At 45.6% G+C, this 20,573-nt stretch overlaps 2 protein-coding genes across 3 annotated transcripts in view; one reads left to right on the top strand and one right to left on the bottom strand.

Annotated features, from left to right (window-relative positions):
• The window catches only part of RNF169 (ring finger protein 169), a 122,233-nt gene extending 117,119 nt beyond the window's left edge, over nt 1–5,114 (top strand). For both annotated transcript variants that reach the window (XM_081282464.1, XM_081282465.1), the window contains 2 exons: nt 1,143–1,242; nt 1,674–5,114. In XM_081282464.1, the coding sequence (XP_081138590.1) occupies nt 1,143–1,242; nt 1,674–2,855 (1,282 nt within the window). In that variant the 3' untranslated portion in view covers nt 2,856–5,114. The remainder of the gene's footprint in view (nt 1–1,142; nt 1,243–1,673) is intronic.
• A 1,621-nt stretch (nt 5,115–6,735) lies between these two features.
• XRRA1 (X-ray radiation resistance associated 1) overlaps nt 6,736–20,573 on the bottom strand; it is a 70,492-nt gene continuing 56,654 nt past the window's right edge. Inside the window, exons 13-19 of the mRNA XM_081282466.1 lie at nt 20,156–20,249; nt 19,356–19,471; nt 16,097–16,438; nt 13,242–13,440; nt 12,408–12,523; nt 12,119–12,224; nt 6,736–11,766 (exon numbers count right to left, since the gene is read on the bottom strand). Coding sequence (XP_081138592.1) covers nt 11,513–11,766; nt 12,119–12,224; nt 12,408–12,523; nt 13,242–13,440; nt 16,097–16,438; nt 19,356–19,471; nt 20,156–20,249 — 1,227 coding nt within the window. The 3' untranslated portion in view covers nt 6,736–11,512. The remainder of the gene's footprint in view (nt 11,767–12,118; nt 12,225–12,407; nt 12,524–13,241; nt 13,441–16,096; nt 16,439–19,355; nt 19,472–20,155; nt 20,250–20,573) is intronic.

Genomic DNA, 20,573 nt, shown 5'->3' with positions numbered 1-20,573 from the left:
CATCTGCCCCACTGAACTTTGATTCTTTGAAGTTTTAGACTGTGACTTGTTATTTTCTGCATTCCCAGTGCCTGGATAGTGCTCATCAGTGCCTGGCATATAGTAAGTATATGACAAAAGCTTGATGAGCAGACATATTAGGGAGGAGTTGGAGAAGGTAAGCAATTATAGTCTGTGGGGCAGGTGACAGTTATCTGAAAGTGATTCTAAGAGTAAAATTCATATATAGTGCTGGGTATGAAGGTAGACCCCACTCTCACACTATATACAAAATTTAGTGTTGTAGACTTCAGTATACAATACAGGTACTGTGGAGTTTGATTTGTGTTGTAAAGTCATGATGTAATATATAAGAGAATAATTATCCGTTCTTAGCCAGGTGTAGTGGTACACACCTGTAATTGCAACTACACTGGAAGCTGAGGCAGGAGAATTGCAAATCTGAGGGCCTATCTGGGCGATTTAGAGACTGTCTCAGAATTTAAAAACAAACAAACAAAAAAGCGCCGGAGATGTAGCTCAGTCGTAGAGAGCCCTTGCCTAACATGTGTGAGGCTGTGGGGTTCAATCCCTAACGCTACAAAAAAGAAAGGAAGGAAGGAAGGAAATAAGAAAGAAAATCATGTGTTCTTAAAGTCTCTGAAGTCACTAGAAAACTCAATGTAAAAGGGTTAAGGGAGGGACTACATTTAATTTTGACTCCCTACATAAAAATATAGTGTGCTGCTCTGCATTTTTATAAATGTTTCAATATTTATTTCATGGCTGATTTAGATTGCTTGACAAGAGGTTTGGGTCTAATAAAAAGAAACTTTGTAAAGGTGGTTTAATGCTGAATGCAGCATGTTAAGGAAAGTATCCCTACATGTCTCTAAAATAGCCATTGGTCTTGCCTCATTTAGGCAGGGTCTAATTTAGAAACAAAAGCTTGAACCAGATTACTCTGTGGAGCATTCCTTCTCTTTTGATAGGTTTGTTCTTGGAATGTTTTTGTTAATAAATTAACTCATTTTCTATTGTAGCTGCCGAAGAGATTTGTCTTTCTTGGTGAGTGGTTTAGAATGCACAAAAGAGATTGTCATCTTTTTTCCTAAACTAGTGTGAACTAATTTTCACTTTTTGTCTTTTCTTTATTTTCTTAGAAAGCTAAACTCCAAGGTGCAGAGGAGTCAGAGCTGTAGTGACACAGCTCAGGACAGAGTGAAGAACAGACTCAGAGCAGCTCCAACCATCAAAGCCAAGGTACAATCACAGCCACAGGCTGTTGAGGCTCTCTAGTCCTTCTCTGTAGCATCCTCTGCATGTGGAAGAAACAATTTCTTTGAGAATAGGCAGAATGGGGAATGGGTCCCAGGCATATTATATTAGTTATGTTGGAAACTTCTACACACAGATGTGAAAGAAGGTTTCAATTAATAGCCACATGAGTGATATCAGAACCATTAGGGAAGCATTTTAAAAGCTTTAGATGTTTCTTTACTTCAGATTTTTAATGTTATTAATTGATCCAAGTGCATAGAAGTTTCTGTTAAATAGAATGCACTTTTCTTGGTCTCACATCACTCTTCCTTGATTTTCTTTTTATTTCCTTCTCTGTCCCTGTTCTCTGCTGTCCTGAAAAAATTATGTGGAAAAAAAATACATGTCTATGTAATTTTTAAAATATTTTTCAGGTCACAACTATGACTCCAGCCTCCAACCCCATCATTGGTGTCCTCTTGTCCACTCAAAATAACCGCTGTCTCTCAGCCCCTGACTTAACCATCGAAAAGCGTCTGCCCTTCAGCTCCCTCTCTTCCTTGGCTTCCCTACATAAGCCAGAGCGCTCTATCAGTCCTGAGAGCAATGACAGCATCTCTGAAGAACTGAACCATTTCAAGCCCATTGTCTGCTCACCATGTACTCCTCCTAAGAGACTCCCTGATGGCCGTGTGCTAAGTCCCCTCATCATCAAGTCAACACCTCGCAACCTAAACAGAAGCCTGCAGAAGCAGACTTCTTATGAGGCTAGTCCCCGGATCCTCAAAAAGTGGGAACAGATCTTTCAAGAGCGGCAAATCAAAAAGACCCTTTCAAAGGCCACTCTAACTTCCCTGGCATCTGAAACAGGCGAAGACTTACTAAGTTCTGAAATTATCCATTCTAGCAAGGAAAAGCCACTTCTGGATTCAAATACAAGACTCCGCAGTGGGCAGGTACTCTCTGAGGAGACTGGACCCACTCCCACTGACCTTGAGTATTTCCCCTCAGTTAGCCAAACAAAAGCTGAAGAGGATAGTGATGGTAAAAGGAGCACTGAGATCCCACTGGAAACCTGCTATTCCTCAGAACTCAAAGGGGGAGCCAGTGGGACTTTGGAGGGGGAACAGTTTGAGGGGTCAGGGTCAATCCCAGATACCAGGTTAGACAAAACTTACATAAGCACAGCCGTGAAAATCTCAACAGTTAATTCATTGCTACCCAAAAACAATGTTTTGGGTGGAGTCATCAAAACAAAGAAACAGCTGAAGACATTAAATCATTTTGATCTGGCTAATGGTGTTCTGGTAGACAGCCTGGGTGAAGAGCCACTTCCTTCCTTGCGGCGAGGTCGAAAAAGACGCTGTAAGACCAAACACTTGGAACAAAATGGCTCCCTTAAGAAACTGCGACAAACCAGCAGTGAGGTGGGTCTGGCCCCAGCAGACCCAGCACTTCGAGAGATGGAGCAGAAATTACAGCAGGAGGAAGAGGACCGACAGCTGGCTCTGCAGTTGCAACGAATGTTTGACAGTGAGAGGCGGACTGTGAGTCGTCGAAAAGGAAGCGTGGATCAGTATCTCCTACGGTCCAGCAGCATGGCTGGGGCCAAGTAGCACTTAATGAACAGTGTTACCTATTTTTAAGAGGTCTTTGACCTTGATCATTTATCCAGAAGAGCTGAGTGTTCTCATTTGGGTTTCTTTTATGGCAAAACACTGTCTAATATGGTTCTGAGAGGGTCCAGGACCTTGGTAGTCAAAGTACAAGGGAACTGTGTCTGTTTCTCTGGGACCCAGACCAGAAGCACTCCTCACCGCCAAACCATCCCCATTGAAGTGACCACCTCTGAGGGCTTCTGGGCCAAATCTAAGAGCACCCACTTGGAGTGAGATTTGGAATGGCCTCATTTAGGAGCATAATTGACACAGTTAGAAATGGTAGAGGAAAGAGGAGATACCTTCTCAAGCTGATAGACCTCCTGACTTCTTTCAACAGGGTGTTGTTTTAAATCAATCTTGCAGATAAAATTAATTCCATGTCTTTCAAAGAAGTGGAGCAGTGTAGTACTTTGGAAGACCCAAAATCATATTGCTATATCCCTCTTTCTTTGTGCTTTTGCTACAAGTACCTTTACCTACCTAAATCAGTTGAGCATGTGCTTCTACAAAAGTTAATTTACGTTCTCTTTTTTAAAAAATAATGTGATTAATGCTGCATGGTTGACATTTCCAAACAGCTTAATTTGGTCTTCCTAAGAGACCTAACTCATAAGTGGTACCTTTTTTCAGATAATGAAACTGAAGTGCAGATGTTCATATTCTCTCAACAACTAAGTGGCATTGCCCAGACTGACCACAAGTCCCATGGGTATTCTATACTAACAGGTTGTCCAAACAGACTGCAACCCAGGGGCACCTAAGAAAAGCAGGCTGCGCATTGAACATTGAAAAATCCATATGCAAGTAATTAAGTTGACAGGATGTGCCATTATCCTCTCCTTCCCCCGGTTTACATGTTGTGTTTTCATAGGGGTTTCAGCCCGTGAGACCAACTGTAGTGAGGCTTCATTAACACTTTCCTCATGGCCAGTGATTATCTGCAATGTTGATCTAAAATCCTAAATTCCCTGAAATCAGGTAAAGAATGATCCTGAAACTCCATACTATGGAAACAAGGTATCTAGCTGGATTCAGCTGGTAAATTCAGTCCCATGGACCTTTGGGGTTTATTTTCCTTAGCAGCTGACACCATGTGTCTTTTGCATCCCTGGTGGTGCTTGGTGCTTCTGCCCATCTGGGCTCATTGAGAATAGAGATAAAGAAATTTTTAGGGAATCTCAGATGGGCTGGCATTCCCTGTGTATGTATGAGCTGTTACTATAGTCACATGACTGGCATTTTAACAAACCTTCCAGAGCTTATATATTCCCATATATGATATCTCCTTTGACTAGTCCCCACAGCATATGCATAATTTTTCCAATGATGTTGTCTTTGGTGAAACATTTCTGAAAACTGTCTTCAAAGTCTAGAAATTTCTAGAGACATAGATTCACTCCCAAAATGTGAGAACTGGAAGGCACCTTAATGATCATGTATTCCAGCCTCATTCTACTAAGGCAAAAGATGGGGTCCAGATCAGACTCACTGTTGAAGGAAGTAATTTATAGTACTTTCTTCTCAGGACAGATCCTAAATCTTTTGGAGTTACAGGAGAGAGAATTTTAAGTTTGAAACTAGCCAGAAGCTATTTGAAGCCTCTGGGAAAGAAAATTTATGAATAGGGTTTGGAGTCATAAATGAGGTACCACTGAAAAACAGAGCCATTTTCTTGTGCAGCTCACAGTTCCCAAATAGTTCCCAAAGAGAAATTCCAGAGATGACTGAAGCATTATGGTCATTACTGATATATATGGGACCTCTTCAGTGACAACTCTGGTGGGGAGCATCTCACCCGAATGTATGTATTCTGCATGTGCGCACATGTGCAGATGTATGTTTAAAAAACATACGTCAATCTCGTGACTTTATATTCACACCCCTTCAGTTCTAGGTCCTGCGTAACTTGTGGAATTAGTGCCCAAAATAAAAGAGCTGGCACTGGTCTGCAGAGGACAGGGATGGTGACCTTACTAAATGCCCATAGAGAAAACTTTTCAGTTACTGCCATTTGATGTATTTCCTCTTTGATCTTCATAAATATTATTGGAAAGGCTAGTCTTATTGGTAGTGGTAAAGATACTTATTTTTCCACTTCCCACCTTTTTCTATAGCACCAATAATTTGAAAAACATTTTCAGTTTGAATTGATTTTTGTTTTTGGTAAAAAAGATAAATATTTTTAATAGATGAAAAATATATATTTTAAATATTTCCCCAAGTTAATACTTTGATTTTAAGAACTTGCATAGCAGTAGCAACAAGTTTAGACTTCAGAAGAAGAGTAAAAAGCTATTTCTTGTTAGGCGGATATTCCAGTCCCAGTTTCTGACCACCCCCGTGCACATACTGTGATGCCAAGGATGGTATGACAGCTGCCTTGTACACTTCTGCTGAGCAGTAGTCCTTTAAATGTAGGCATAGCAGGTTAGGTTAAGGAGGGAAGAGACTTATTAATTTTTCATCTGCTTGGCTTTGGAGGAGGGAAAAAAAAACACTAAGGTATTATCTGTATTTTAAGATGCTTCACATACTTAAACTAAAATCTGAACACTTTTTCTTTCTGAAAAAAATTTCATATTGCCTATGAAGTTGGTCACAAATAGAGTCGTTGACAAGAATTCTTTGGGGGACAGAAGTGAGAGAAAAAGACAAGGAAGGAGAATAGAATGATCGGGCAATGAACTTGAATGAGACACACAGTATTTCAGAAAACATATGTTCTTACTATTGAAGTCCAACTCATACAGAATTCCCACATCCTACCAATGTGTTCCTGTGTATAGGCTTTCTGTTTTTTCTTATTAAGGGTAAGTTATGAGAGGTGGGAGAGTAGGTGTCATTCTGACGGGAAATCCAAGAAATGTGGCCCCCTCAGAAGAGGGCTCTCAGCCTGTTTCTGCAGAGAAGGAAAGACTGGAAACATGTTCTACAACCATTGATTGTATCAAGTAGTAGAAGTCATCTGGGTCTGTTGGGTTGGTAACAGATCAAAGGATTACGTACCCAGCCTGTGGTCCCTTTCCTTTTATTCTTTCTTTTTGAAAACTGGTAAGTCTTAGCTGAGGCTTGCCCAGGAAACCTTTCCTAAGTGGCTTCCTTTATTTTTACAATTTTTAATTTTTAAATTTTTGCCTGGAGGAAGAATTAATCATAAATAATGCCTTGTAGGTTTCTATTCTTTTTTACCTAAAGGAAAAAATGCCTCTGGGAGGTTAAAAGCTGCTTAATTAATTGCTGTCTTATTATAAACTGGCAAATTGCCTAAATGGGAAGCTGCCACTATGCTTGTCTGGTGAAGGCTGTGCTCTTCATCCTTTCTGCTCATTTGACAGATGCTTCCGGAACTCTTAAACTTGTGCCAACCCTGTGCTGGAAATACAATGATGGACAGTCTCTGCTCTTGAGGAGTTCAGTGTCCAGTGGAATGTATTTGAATGTGTGTGTGGCTGGAGACTATGTTAATGGTCTTATGAAAGGCTCTTTTTTTTCTTTTTCTTTTTCTTTTTTTTAATAGCAGTGCTCTTCAAAGGTCTCATTAGGATGTTCAGCACCCAGCAGGCTGCCTTGAACTTTTAGAGATCGTCAGATTCATGAATTTGATTGTAACACTACTTTCCATTTCCTAAGTAATTTTACCAGGGGAGAATGAATCATCTTTGTTGTGATTACAGAACAATGGCCTCTCTTCACTAGTAGCTTTTAGCTCAGGATCCAAGAAATGAGGCAGGTTGTGGATCACTGATGTGGTCAAAAGTGGCCCACCCCTCGCTTCAGTAACATCCTAATGTCTTCCCAGCCCAACCTCTCATCAAGAGCTGATGGCAACTTGGGATTCTTTTTTTTCCTACCTGGCTTCTCACTAAAGTGGAGGGCCAGCAGGAGAGCGCCGGGGTGGGGATGGGGGGTGGATCATAATTCTAAAATGTGGTTGGAGTAGGCATGCAAATCAAGTTAAAGCCCCCCCCACCCCTTTTTTTCTTAACAAATGAGGATTCAGTGCCCTGTATACTATTTTATCCTCTAGTTTTCTAGGACCTGAATAAATAACCCTTAAAATTACACACAGATGTCTATGTACACATAATTCAGGAATGAGGAGGATACTCCAATGATGTGGAAAGTTATAATAGGTTTTTGTTTTGATGTTTTCAGTTAAAATGAAAATGTTCCTATATCTCTTGAATACATACTAGGTAGGGAAAACTTTCCCCACAGTGTATTGAGTAATGTAAATGGGGAATCTTGGGAAGTAATATGTTTTGGTTGGGATGATTGTCATTTTAATTACTAAGGGTTAAAAGCTAACCAGCCCTTCATTTGTCTTTCAAAATCAGAAGTTCCTTAGGGTCTTAGATCTTTTTTAGTTATCCATCAACCCACAGAGTGATCTTTTGGGCAGATCTTTAGCTCTAGCATAGCTGGTTATGAATTCTTGTGGTGATGAGAAAGTAGGCCTCTGGGAGACAGGTTCTAGGGAAAGAGGCAGCGGAACTGATTTTCTTCTAAAGATGATCCAGAAGTGCATCTTTGCACAATTATTATCCACTGTAGCTTTCTGTGGAAAATTGTTCTATAGAAAAGAGACTTAGATATATGCAGAGGTCATCAGTTTAGTGATTAGTCATACTGGATGACAAGGAAAAGTGCCAAGACAATGTGCAGACTGCTCTATGTATTACAGTATTTTATTTTCCTTTCCTTTCTAGGGGGCACCCCTTGTTGAGTAAATGCTTTCTTAATGGCTTGGAAAGTGGTAACTCTTGGTGAGAGGCAACCTCAAACTCTGGCCAGGCTCTCTCCCTACCTTTTCCTGTGTCTTAAGACACCAGAAAAAGCCAAGGTCAAGGCTTGTTTATTTTTCTTTCATTTAATGAGACCCAGACAATGCACTCTTCAAATATCATGCTGTTAGAGCTCAAGAGTAGCTATTGACCCTGGTTCCAAATTAACATGGTGGCAGCCAGATTTCTCCCTGGTTGGCACCACCCATCTACCAAGCCATAATGCCAGATGGGAATAGAGCTGTCCCTCAGAGTCAAGTCTGAATCAAACCGGGCATCACTAACCCTGAGCTCCCAGCAGAGCAGTTAAAGTTGGAATAACAGAGTAGGTATTATGCAAAGGGGGGAAATTATTATCTTAAATGCCAACCAATGGGTTTTCTTTTTGCAACTGCTGTGCTGTTTAACTGTACAAATACAATTGCCCTAAGGGCCTTTTCCCCTCCCACCTAAAAATAGGAAATGCATTGTCTATTGATTTTATTCAACCTGCTGTGGCTCCCTGGTGGTCCAGTGATTATAATTTATTCCAACCTGCTGTCTACAATTGGAGAGGGAACCTGGATCCTTGTGGACTGCTACTGCTGGCTGTTCCCCCTCCAACTCATCATAAAGAGCATTTTGACAAAGAGGACACAAACAGGGCATATCCCATCAGGGATGCTTCTGCCACAACAAAATGGTGTGGAATCAAGTGGGATGATATGTTTATTTACACAGTACCAAAGTGCATCTTTCAATGTATGTATGCTTGAGGCAAGACCCAAGTTAAGACTACAGTAAAAAAAAATTCATGAAATTGAGTATTCTATTGTAATCAAAGTCTTGTCTCTGGAGAGTAATCTCAGGCAAACATGGGCTATGCTTAGACCACGTGTTATTTGATTTTTGTTGCTGCCTTTGCAAAGGGAGATACCTTATGTTAGAATGTTCTGTGCTGGCCATTCACAATGATGGGGAGATTAGGAGCTGGGATGGGACTTCCATGGTACTATATCTTCGGATGTAACTCATGATGTAGTTATCACCAGTTTACAATTTACTGTCATTCTCACATTCATACTCCTAATGAAGGCACCAAGAAAAAGTGTGAGTAAAGAAAGAATGTATGGGATGACACTGTCATATTAGGACTGTACTTACAAATCTGATTTTTTTTTAAATACCCCATTTTTGGAATCTTTGTTCAGGAATTTATCAGTTTCTTTTCCAACAAACGTATCCTGTTTCACTTCTTCCAATTTGGAAGACTGTTGGAAGAATTGGTGTCATACATGATTAAATCAGCATGTGAGGGATTTTTTAAATTATCTGGCCAAGACCTTCAAAAGTAGGATGGTTAAAATGAACAGTATAGCTAGTTGTAGCTAGGAAACAGGACTCACATATCTATTGGCCCATCGAGTAACAAATGCTTTACACACCACTCATTAATTCCTTGATAGCCAGGTGTGGCAGGCAGGGAGGTCTTCAGTTACACATGAAAACTGGCCCTGACAGCATCTCAGTCCAAAGCTACCAATTTGTTTTTCTGCCACCTTCTACCTCTAGCCTTAACTGTGTTACTGGTTGCTTTCTGGGATAGGTGTCCCCTCCTCTGGACTGGAACTGGCAGGGCTAAAGACCAGGCTGTTTTCCCTTTGCACCCCCACTTTAGGAGGCAACATGAGATGTGAGGCATGATCTGTACCTACTTTAGTTCTCTTTCGGCCACATCTGACTCCCATGGTGCTCACTGGCAACTTGGACAAGTGACTAGAAAAATAGTTCATGCTGAAGCTGAAAGGATGAGTTAAAAATATGAGCTGCCATATGGTCTTACTAGAGGGATAGCAGTCACTGTACTGCATGGTGGCCCCCCTTCTGGGGGACACTCTTGATGACATTTGGGTATATGTGAGGGAGAAGGAGCCAGTTCTCTACTATTCGCTAAAAATTCTCCAAGATGGGGAAGCTAATCAGATCAGGAATTCAGAATGAAATGAAATGAAATGAAAAATTTAGCACCATCTAGGAGAGGTGACAGTCCTTAACTGAAAAGTTAATTGTTTGGCCCACCTAGGTGTCACCTTTTCAGGATTTTCTCATATAAATGAAGGGTTGGTCTGGGAGGGCAGAGAGCAGATATACTCTTAGCCAAAAAGTAGAGGGGCTGCCAGGCACAGTGGCGCATTCCTGTAATCCCTCCCCTTGTGAGGCTGAGGCAGGAGGATCGTGAGTTTAAAGCCAGCCTCAGCAACATAGCAAGGCCCTAAGCAACTCAGTGAGACCTTTCTCTCGATAAAAAAAAAAAAAAAAAAAAAAAAAATGGCTGGGGACCTGGCTCTGATTAAGCACCCCTGGGTTCAATCCCCAGGACCAAGAAAAAAAGGCAGAGGGACTTAATAGCATAGTCAGGTGCTAGAACTGACCAACAGCCTTCCCGAGAAAGAAGGGTCACCCTTTGGAGGACACAATTCCCTATCACTAGATGTGCAGACAGGAGCTTGGTTATTGGGGAGACTGCAAAAAGCTGTTGGCATGGGTGTTGTGACAGAGACGTGCCTACAGGCCTTTTAGGCCCAAGAGCCTATGACTTTATGGGATTTCTGACTGAAGGAAGTAGTCCAGGTGGAACCAGTGAAGTTGACAGTGTGACTGTTGGGGTGGATTCTCCTAACAATAGAGGAAGGGTGATTTGGGGGCAGGAGATCCAAGCTGGTAAGTCAGCACTATGCCCCAGTACAAGACTGCGGTGGGTCACAGTGTGTTTGCATTCAGATCTGTTCAGATGTTTGTGTGAATGGGCAAGATGCAGGTCACTTGGTGTGACCTGTATAGTATGCTGTGATGATGAGTGTGTGTATCTGGATATGACCACAGCTGAGAGTAAACAGTTGGCCACTTGTGTTAAGACTGTGCAGTTGAGTGTGATAGTATGTAAATATTTAGCTGCAGTTTAGGTTATGGGAATCTGCCTTGCTGAAGCTATTAATCCTTATAACTGCTTCCCAGGTCCTGGAAACCCCCTGTTACCCATGTCTGAATCGTAGGCATCCCCGGGAGGAAGGATTGCCCAGGGGATTATGTTACACCCAGCATTTATCCCAGATGTGCATCCTGCAATCCAGCCCAGGGGGCCCTCTCCAGATGCTCCTCTGTACCCATCAAGAATGGGGCAACCCACAGGGTAGCTTGCCAGAGTGTTACTTTACCAGGAGCCCAGTGATTGCATAGCCCCAGTATGTATTTTGGAGCCATAGCTCCATGTTTTTGTATTCGTGCCTTCAACTTGTGCTCTGGATTAAAGAACCTTGGGAAACTCCATGTAAACCCTCCCTCTCGGCTCATCCCACCTCTGTAATCATAGCCATCTAATAAAGGAACACAATCTTCTCTACCCTGCCCCTACACAACGGGAAAAGCTGCCCAACAGAAAAAGCACATAATTTGGGCCTTAGAGACCTTGGTTTTGGCCCCTCTGCCTTGTATTGGTAGTGGGCACGAGAGTTAACTTCTGTTTCAACACTCGCACTTCCTGTCCTAGCACCAATCATAGCTGCTGGGATGCATGAACCAACGGATTTTTTTTCCAGTGGGACCACACTGCTGTGACCCTGGGCCGGCTTCCAAGGAAGAAAGCCTGGCACCCACTCGATTGCTCTATGTGCCCACTCTTTATTACTGCTGAGCTAGGCATCAGGTCCTGCGTGGCCTGAGGCAGGAGGTTCCTGCGAGCTCCCGGCTCTGAGACCAGCGAGGGCAAGTCAAGGCCCCAGGCCTGCGCCCTACCCAGCAGCCTCGGCAATCCGGAGCTCAAGAGCCCTCGGGATGGGCCCGTGCGCAGCCCTAGCCTTTTGAGTCACTGGCCGTGGATTCTTGGCAGAACTCATCCATGAACTCAAGGAAACGGCCGAACTTGGGCTGGCTCTCTTGCAGCGCCGGGGGTTCCTGGGGCGGCGGGGTGGCCCGGAACACTTTACGCAGCGAGCCACGCACAAGCTGCCGGTAGCGCGCGCGGTATTCCTTCAGCAGCCGCTTGGCCTCCAGGTATTGCTTCTGGTTCACCAGGCGCTGGTCTGCGCGCCGGCGCAACACCGCGCCTGCGGGGGCAAAAGCAGTGATCAGCGCCCAGCTCGCCGGCTTCTCATCCCGGGGTGCCCTGACGAGAGCGGGAGAGAGGAGGTTCAAGGGACTGAAAATGGCCTCTGCAGCCTGGGGCAGTGGGAAGTCAGCGGCATCCCCCACTCTATCTCAAGCCTTGGTTCAGGTCCTTGTCACACTATGTGACTTTGAGAAACTCCCCGCCTCACGCCGTTTCTCCATCTGCACACAGAATGGTTGGCGCAGATGCCCTCCAAGAGCCCTTCTGGCTCTGACATAAGCTCGCTCTCCGCCTCACATCAGCAGATGAGCAACTGCTGACTGGGTGCTGGCAGCTGAGGAGAGCCATACCTAGTGGAGCCTCCGTAACGTTCCGGGGATCCCGCATGCGAATGAGGATGTCGTCCAACATCTGGGCTCGAGTCTTCCTTTGGGCTGGGATTGGGATCGTCTGAGCCTGCCGGAAGGTAGGCAGGAGGCTTATCTCAGACTCAGGCACAGGGTCTCCTGGCCTCACCTCATGCTATCACAGCACCAGGCAGGGAGTACTGGGGCCTCAGAGGATCCCAAGTGACAGCAACATCTGTGCCTGTGGGGGTCCTCCGGGATCATGCACATATTCAGTAGGCTGAATGTTTACCCGCTTCTCCTTAGGGACATAGTGTTTCTGAATAGTGTCCAGCTTGGGCTTGGAGGGGTGGCAGAGGAGAGGGTGCTTCAGCATGTGCTGCAGGGCCTGTGCGTTCTTCTGGATGCCTAGGGCAAAAAGGGGAGACAGAGACACAGCTCCTGACTCCTGCCTTCCCCAACCTCAGAGCAGTCATTGGTAAAAGGACTCAAGAGTCCCCAATATGAAAGCTCTACTCCCAGACCTCCCTCATCTTGTTCCAACTTCTGAAGTTCCATCATTCAGTTGGTAAATATGTCCCCTATGAGTACAGATTCTAATGGAAACACTGCATTAGTGTGGAAGAAAGGCCACCCCAGTGGACCCCGTTAACCTCAAGCATCACACTGTGGGGGCTGATACCCAACAGCCGTTCCTTTAGAAGCACAGATATTCTAACACAGCAGACTGAAATAAGGGGCTCAGGGAGGGAGCTGCTTCCCTTGCCTCAAACCAACCAGGGGGGATTTGGGATGTTCATTTTTGAATTTAAGGGGGCTGGGACAAGCTCAGGAATCTGACAGTCTGGGTGTTTGTTCCTGAAGCCCTTCCTGAGGAAAGACTTCCTACCAGAGCAGCTGGGCCAACCTGGCTGGAATTTCCCAATGAGTAGTGTCTTCCCCAAGCCAGTGAAAGCCCAATAAAGGACAGGGGTCGTGACATGCAGGGCTGCAAGCCAAGACACCCTGAGGAGCCTCTGACATTTAGACAGAGGACAGCACCAGGCTGAGAAAAGAAGGCTTGGCACCAGTCCTGCTTTGGCCATGCCTTCTCTGGGCAGTGAAGAAGGCCCCGACCCTCACATACCCTTTGGCTCGATGAAGGCTGAATCCGGCTGAGCTGTCAGCAGATCCTCATAGCCATGGTACTTGCTGGGGATGGAGGTAGAGGGGAGCTTCCTCTGAGTCCTCTTCACCTCTCTGGGTGCTGTGGCTGGTCTCCTTTGGTCTTTCTCCTTCACTTGTAAATCACCCCTGTGGGTCATGTGGGAAGGCAGCTCACTCACCTGTGCCAGAAGAAAACACACTCACTCCCTGCATGCTTCCAAGCTCCGTATTGTGCTGGGCCCGTGTGACAGGCAATACTAAGACACAGGTGGAGGAGGCAGATAGGAAAAGAGGTGAGGACCAAACAGCTTCATAACCGCTGTTAACAGAAGGGTGAATGGTGGTTTGGGGTGATCCTAGAGGAGGCGGTAACACAGCCAGGAAGCTTGCTGGAGGAAGTAATTCCTTAGCCTGAGCTAAGTCTTAAGCCAGAAGGGGGGTCTCCAGGCAAGGCTGAGGAAAGGGATGGACGATAGGTGAAAAAAAGGATGAATGTAGCAGGCCAGGAGCAGCATGTCAAGGTGCAGAGGGAGGACACATCACAGTGCATTTAGGGGAATGGAAGGTGGGTCCAGTGGGAGAACAATGGAGAGCGACAGACTATAGTGGTAAGCAGGGCTCAGACTACTCAGGACTTTTCAATCCCACATCAGGGGATTTTCTTTGCTTTGCATGTTCTTTGTCTTCACTCGTAGCAAGCTAAGGAGGATCTGAGCCTACCCCACTGGTCTTATAAGACAGAACCTGTACTTGATGTGGGGATGTAGTTACACCCCCTGCTGAAATCTGAATAGCCCTATAATAACTTAAAAGGTTGAATTAATGATTTAAAAACTTCCCACAAGCTAGGTTCACTGGTAAGTCAAACACTGAAAGAATTAACACCAAACCTTCACAAACACTTCCAAGCAATTAGAAGAGAGAACACACATCAACTCATACAGTATTACCCTTAAACCCAGACTACAGAAAGACATCACAAGAAAATAAATCAGATGCTACCATCACTTATTAATATCAATGCCAAAATACTCAAAAATATACTAGCAAATCAAACTCAGCAACATGTAAAAAGGATTAAACACCATGACAAGCAGGATTTATCCCAGGTATGCAAGGGTTACTTAACGTCTGGTAATCAATTAATACAATACATTGTATCAATAGGATAAAAGATAAACACCATATGATTACTTCAATAGCTCATACAAACACAAAATTCGTGATTAAAAAATATGCAATAAACTAGAAATAGAAAGAAACTTCCTAAACCCAATCAAGGGCATCTACTGTCCTAATTAATGGTGAGAAACTGAATGCTTTCTCCCTAAAATCAGGAAGAAGACAAGGATATCTGCTTCTGCCACTTCTACCCAACATTGAACTGGAGAAAATAGCCATGGAAATTAGGCAAAGAAAAAGTTAAGACTTTTTTTTTTTTTTAACAACATGTTGACTCAGGTGATTGTATTGCTCTGGCTGCTAGGAAGCTCAGAACTGCCTTTTGGTAATACCCATACTATGAGAGCAGGGTAGGAAGTGTATGTTTGAGAGATGGTTACCATTGGACTATTTCCTTTCCTGTCCATATTTTCCTTTCCTCTAAACTAGGTGGGTTTTTTTTAATACTATTTGATTATAGTCTGAGTTGTAGCACTTTTATGCTGAATGAATTTACACGTCCTGTGTGGAGTAAAGAAAGAGGCAGGTGAGAATGAGATATGAATGTATGGATGAATGTGTACTTGAAAAGATCTGGCAGTGGGTATGTTAGAGGGGCAAGACTGGAGCCAGGGAGATCAGAGAAATTTATGTAATAATAACAGTGTTTAAGGGGACCCTGACCTCTTCCAGCCTTACCCAGGTTAAGCATCCCTTCTCTGAAATGCTTGGGGCCGGAAGCGTTTTGAACTGGGGCATATTTGCATATACACAATAACATATGTTGGGGATGTAATCTGAGTCTAAACAAAAAAATTTATTAACATTTCTTAAACACCTTATATACACAGCCTGAAGGCAACTTGGTACAATATTTTAAATGATTTTATGCATGAAACGAAGTTCCACAGTATGGAATTTTACACTTGTGGTCATGTCAACACTTGAAAGTTTCAAATTTTGGAGCATGATGGAGTTCAGTTTGGGGTCAGGGGTGCTCAACCTGTAATTCCCTTCCCCTACACACTCCCCTTCTGCATCTGTGACACTGAACACTCATGCTTCCTACCCCTTCCATTCCAATCTCTTCTACTCTCTACCCTGTTCCAGCCGTTCCCTCTGCCTAAAATGCCCTTGCTAACCACTCAGCCTGCACAACTCAGCTCATTTTCCCCTCCTCCAGGAAGCCCTCCTGTCTGGGGCAGAGGCATCCCTCCTTCCTCCAGCTCCAGGCCCTGGGTCTCCCCAGGTTTCAGCACTGATCACAGGTATTGTCCCTGTCCATCTTTCCCATTAGACTGTGAACGCCTCGAGGGCAGGACCTACATCTGGGCCATCTGCCCAGGATCCAGAGGCAGCATCAGAAGTGAGAGGACTTCAAGCAGGGAGGCAGGGGCAGGGACAAAGCTCTCTAAAAACTGGACAGCAGCACTCCCCAGCCAGATCCCAGATACTGTCTGGGCCACAGGGTCTTCACATGTCCCCCAGGCTGTCCCCACCAGTAGCCTCAGATCAATGGATCTCCCAGAGGAGGCTTGGGGCCCTGCCAACCATGCTGCCCTCTGGTTTCCAGTCCCCCCTGTGCTTGCCCCCACTGCCCGCAGCCGTCCAGCCAGTTGAGGGCTGTGCAGGAGCCTGTGGTGCTGTTGACAATAGGCAGCTGGACACAGGCACCTGGGTCAAGAAGATGGACTCTGTGCTCTTGGTGTCCTCTTCTGACAGGTGACTTGGGCTGGGATGGCTGGCTGCATCGCTCACGTGGGACCTCGTGTCATCACTATGCAGAGTGGAGTCAGAGCAGATGGGAGGCAGAGGCACAAAAGTCCGACAGGGCAGGTTGGGGCCTTCCAGCCCCTCCATGGCTATCTGTGCCTTCAGAGAGGTGCTCCTGGCAGGGTGCAGCTCTTCCGGCAGCTCTGCCTCAGGTTTGTCCCTTGAAAGAGACTTGATTGTAGTCAAAGGTTGGTGACGGGGCACCAGAGGCTGCTTTGGCACCTTGGGGATTTGGGTTTTCACCTGCCGAGGGAGAAAGACTGGGTTGGATTTGCTCTGCAAGTGAGGAGTCTCTGCTCCTGAGCGTCGCCAGCCAAGTGGCCAGAGCACCGGGTAAGGGCTCAGGGAGGTGGTGGGGGTCACACTTATTGGGCATCTGCTGCATGCCCAAAAATGTACCCCTCAAAACCACCCAGGGAATAATTATCCTCATTTTATAGATCAGGAAGCTGGAATGCAGAGGCAAAATGACTTGGCCAAGGTCACAGAGTGACGAGTGGCCAGCTTGACTAATTCCAGCCTGGCTCCAGGCCTTGTGCATCCCTGCCCTCAGCAGCCTTACTCTTCAAATCAACATTTACCACCATGCCCTTGACTTTCTTCAGGGAATCCCAGGTGGGGTTTGAGGGGTGGCCTGCATTTTCTGGAAGGTGGCAACACCAGACCTGTGTACCTTATGTAAAGATCCAAAAGGCAAATCTATCGCAGGGCTTAGGACCAAAATAATTTCCTTCTTGTTGAACTGCTCCCTTTCCTTAACCAGCAAAAGCCTGTCACTGTCCTCTCCTCCTCTGACTCCAAGCTGAGGCCCCTGTGCTCCTCCCTTCCCTGTAACATGGTAGGTTGTTTACATTCTTTTTCAAAGGTATCTGGTGCACTTATATGTATACCTTTACAGTCTGAGTAGTGTGGTGGAAAGATCCCAAGCACTCAAGTCAGGAACATTGGTGCTGGAGTATAGCTCTACCCTTTGTACTTCCACTTCCTCCCATGAAGGAGAGACAGTTCCCACACTGCCCAAATTTCAGAGTCCTCCCAAGTGGGATGATGTATGCAAGGCTACTCAACAGACAGGAGTATGATGGATGTCATTTTAATAAATTTCTCTTTAAAGAAAATATCTTGGTGCACACCTGTAATCCCAGTGACTCAGAAGACTGAGGTAGGAGGATCATAAGTTGGAGGCCAGCCTCAGCAACTTAGCAAGACCCTCAGCAACTTGGCAAGATCCTGTCTTAAAATAAAAAATTAAAAAAAAGGACTGGGGTGGGTAGGGATCTAGTTCAGCATCCTGGGTTCAATCCCTGGTGCGAAAAAATTTTTTTTCTTTTTGAAAATACATAAAACCTCAATGAAGTCTAAGACATGCAGAGTCAAAAAAAAAAAAAATACTCATCTCTCTCTCCTGGACTGGGGAGGAGTGTAGGATGGTGCACTCTCTATCCCTCCACTACTCCCAGCCCATAGCTACAGGAAGAATGGATATTGTAATTGGTCAGAGGCTGACAGTCTCTGGCCTGGCATCGTGCTGGGCTGGACTGCCTGACATTAACAGCAGCTGTTCCATCTTCCACTTCTGTTCTCACTAGCAAAGGGCCCACACCACTTCTGGACTGCAGGCCTGCCCCAGCAGGTTCTCCATTTTCCCCTGACCTGCCCATGCCTAGGTCCAAGGAGATGGCTTAGCATGGTGGGGAAGACAGGTATGCCTAGGTGGGCCCTAGCCTAAGCCAGGTCTGCAGTCCAGCCTAGAGGGTGTTTGTCCAAAGTAATAAAGCACTGATTTGTTTCCCATTTGGCCATTGAAGTTTGTGTTTATCTAACTCTACTATTCAGAACCTTAGATGGGAGGAGAGGTCTCTGGATCCCAATACTATCTATCTATCCATCCATCCATCCATTCATCTATCATCTATTTAGTTATTGGTACTGGAGATTTAACCCAGGGGCACTTTACCACTGAGCCATATCCCAACCCTTTTGTTTTTATTTTGAGATAGTCTCTCACTAAGTTTCTTAGGGCCTCACTAAGTTGCTGAGAATTGCAAGAGAACTTGCAATTCTCTTGCATCAGCCTCCCTAGCCGCTGCCAGTACTAACATTTAACGAGTAGTTTAGTGTACCTTTCTGAATCTTTCCTTACGGGCAGAGTATCATGCGACAGCATGTGTGCAAGTGCTCAGCAGAGTGCTGGGCTGGGTGCTCTGTAAAGTGGGGAGAGGACTGTGTACTCAGCACTCAGCTCTCTTGGATTCTTCCTCCTTCCCAGCTGGCGGATGGGCTGGGAGGTAGGAAATCCTTAGAGAAGGCAAGAGTTGGGGGAAGATTATGGAAATCCTTGGAATTTGTCTGTTTCTGACTTTAAATGCTTGCTCTTGTCCTCTGAGGACAAGACGTGGCTGGACAGAGAAAGGGTGTGGGGCAGAGCAAGGGCCAACTGTATGTAGCTTTGGGAATCAGCAAACTAGTCCAGCTTTTGGCTGTATAAAAGCTAAAGTTCAGGAGGGAGGAGCATTTCACAGAACTTTTTGAGATTCTTCAGACGAAAGAGAGATCTGACTGACTTCATGGCACCCTAGAAGGCAAGCCTAAGAGCCCTGGCTACACCTGCAGAGGAAGCGGCCGACCTGGACAGTGGACGTGGGCAGGAGAGGCACTCTGGTTCTGGAGCAGCTGGAGGGACGTGACTTGCATGGGGATGAGTCTGGGGAGTCTATAATATGGTTTCATGTCTGTTGTTTCATCCAGTCCTCTCAGAAACTCTGGGAAGTTTCAGAGTTGAGAAACCTGAAGCTCAGAGTTTGCAACTGTCGCCCAGGATCAGGTAGCTGCGGGAGGTGTCGGAGCCAGGCCCTGGGTTTTCCAACTTCAAGGCAGGTTCCTCCCCGCTTCTTCTCTGGGCCTTACTTTTTCTGTAAAACTAGGGAGTCACTGACTCAATAATCTCCAAGGCTCCTGCCTACATTTTGGGGTTTTTCTTGACCGTCTTCTCTCTCCTGATTCTATCCTATTCATCAGAGCAGGGCAGGGAGGAGGCAATCCTGTATCTAGTGGAGGGGTTCAGGCATGTTGGGGGGGGGGGTTCTGCTGCCAGGCAAGTCCGCAGGCATTAGAACAGGCTACGCCTCCCCTGGGGCTGGGTCCTGTCTGGAAGACTTACCTTCCGCGTTTCCTTCCGAGGCATCAAAATGTGATGCTTAGCCTTTACTACCTTCTTTCGAATTAAGTGGATCCCCAGTCGCTCCTGGAGGAAGCTCTTTAGCAGTGGAGGGACGCCTGGTGCCATGATGGGAAAATAAGATGACTATTAGCTGGCATCTCCTGGGGACTGCCATGTGCCAGGCAGTTCAACTGCTTCGTGTGTGTTAATATAACTTACTTCATTCTCTTATCTAGGAGGTAGGTACCATATCATTCCCATTCAGTAGTTAAGGAAACTGAGGCACAGAATAGTCCCAGGGTAACAGTGTGGAGCAAGGATTAGGACTGCCCAGGTGTCACTCCAGGCCCAAGACCGCAGGTCTCCAGCTGACACATCTTGGACAGTGGTGTCCCCTATGACACAGCACTGCGGCATTCAGTGTGCTGTGGGAGGGGAGAGCACTGCGGTTTGGCCCACTCCCCTCCCTAGAAGGGAAGTAGGAAATGAGGCCACACAGACCTGCTCTGCAAAGCAGGGTGTAGCTTAGAGAGCTAATGCAGGGCTGGGGATCCTCCAGTATTGGATTCCCAACTCTTTCTTGCTGTGTGACCCTGGGCAGATCATGAACCTTCCTAGGCTTCAGTTTCCACCAAAGTCCATGGAGACAATAATGACAGCGTCACACAGTTGCTGGATATGCCAGTAGACAGCAGCATAGCTATGTATTTTCTCCATTTCCCAACACACTGAGCAGAGCCTGGGCCTGGCCTCCACTGCTCCTTAACACTGAGTTGGGGGCAAGTGTGCAGGCCTCATACCTCGTGTGTGGGCCACCAGAGGGTTGTTATGAAAGATGAGCTCACAGAGAGATGGAAAGAGAGCTACTGGCAGAACGGCATCCTCCCTTGCGATCTGTAACAAATGCAGGAGAGACCATTAGGTGGACCGGTTCCTCACCTCCACCCAGTGATACAGGGGATAGGCCCTGCTTTGCAGGGACAGAAGGGGGCAGAGTCAGGAGGAGACACTGCTGTGCTTGGACCTCACTCTGGGAAGTGCCTGTCCTTGCACTATCAGCCGCTCATGCTCAGAACACCTTGCCCTCCGTCTCAAAGTTCCACCATCCCTGTTTCATGTTTTAGAGTTATGAATGTTCCCTCTTCATCATACTGGATATGTAGCCCATGACAAGTCTTAGAGATGACGGTGACAAATAATAAGAACACACACAGAGTA

The sequence above is a fragment of the Spermophilus citellus genome (assembly GCF_964194105.1).
Source record: "Spermophilus citellus genome assembly, chromosome: 2".
In the NCBI taxonomy this organism is placed as follows: domain Eukaryota; kingdom Metazoa; phylum Chordata; class Mammalia; order Rodentia; family Sciuridae; genus Spermophilus; species Spermophilus citellus.
The sequence above is the reverse complement of the archived record's forward strand: the minus strand, read 5'-3'. Positions and strand labels throughout refer to the sequence as shown.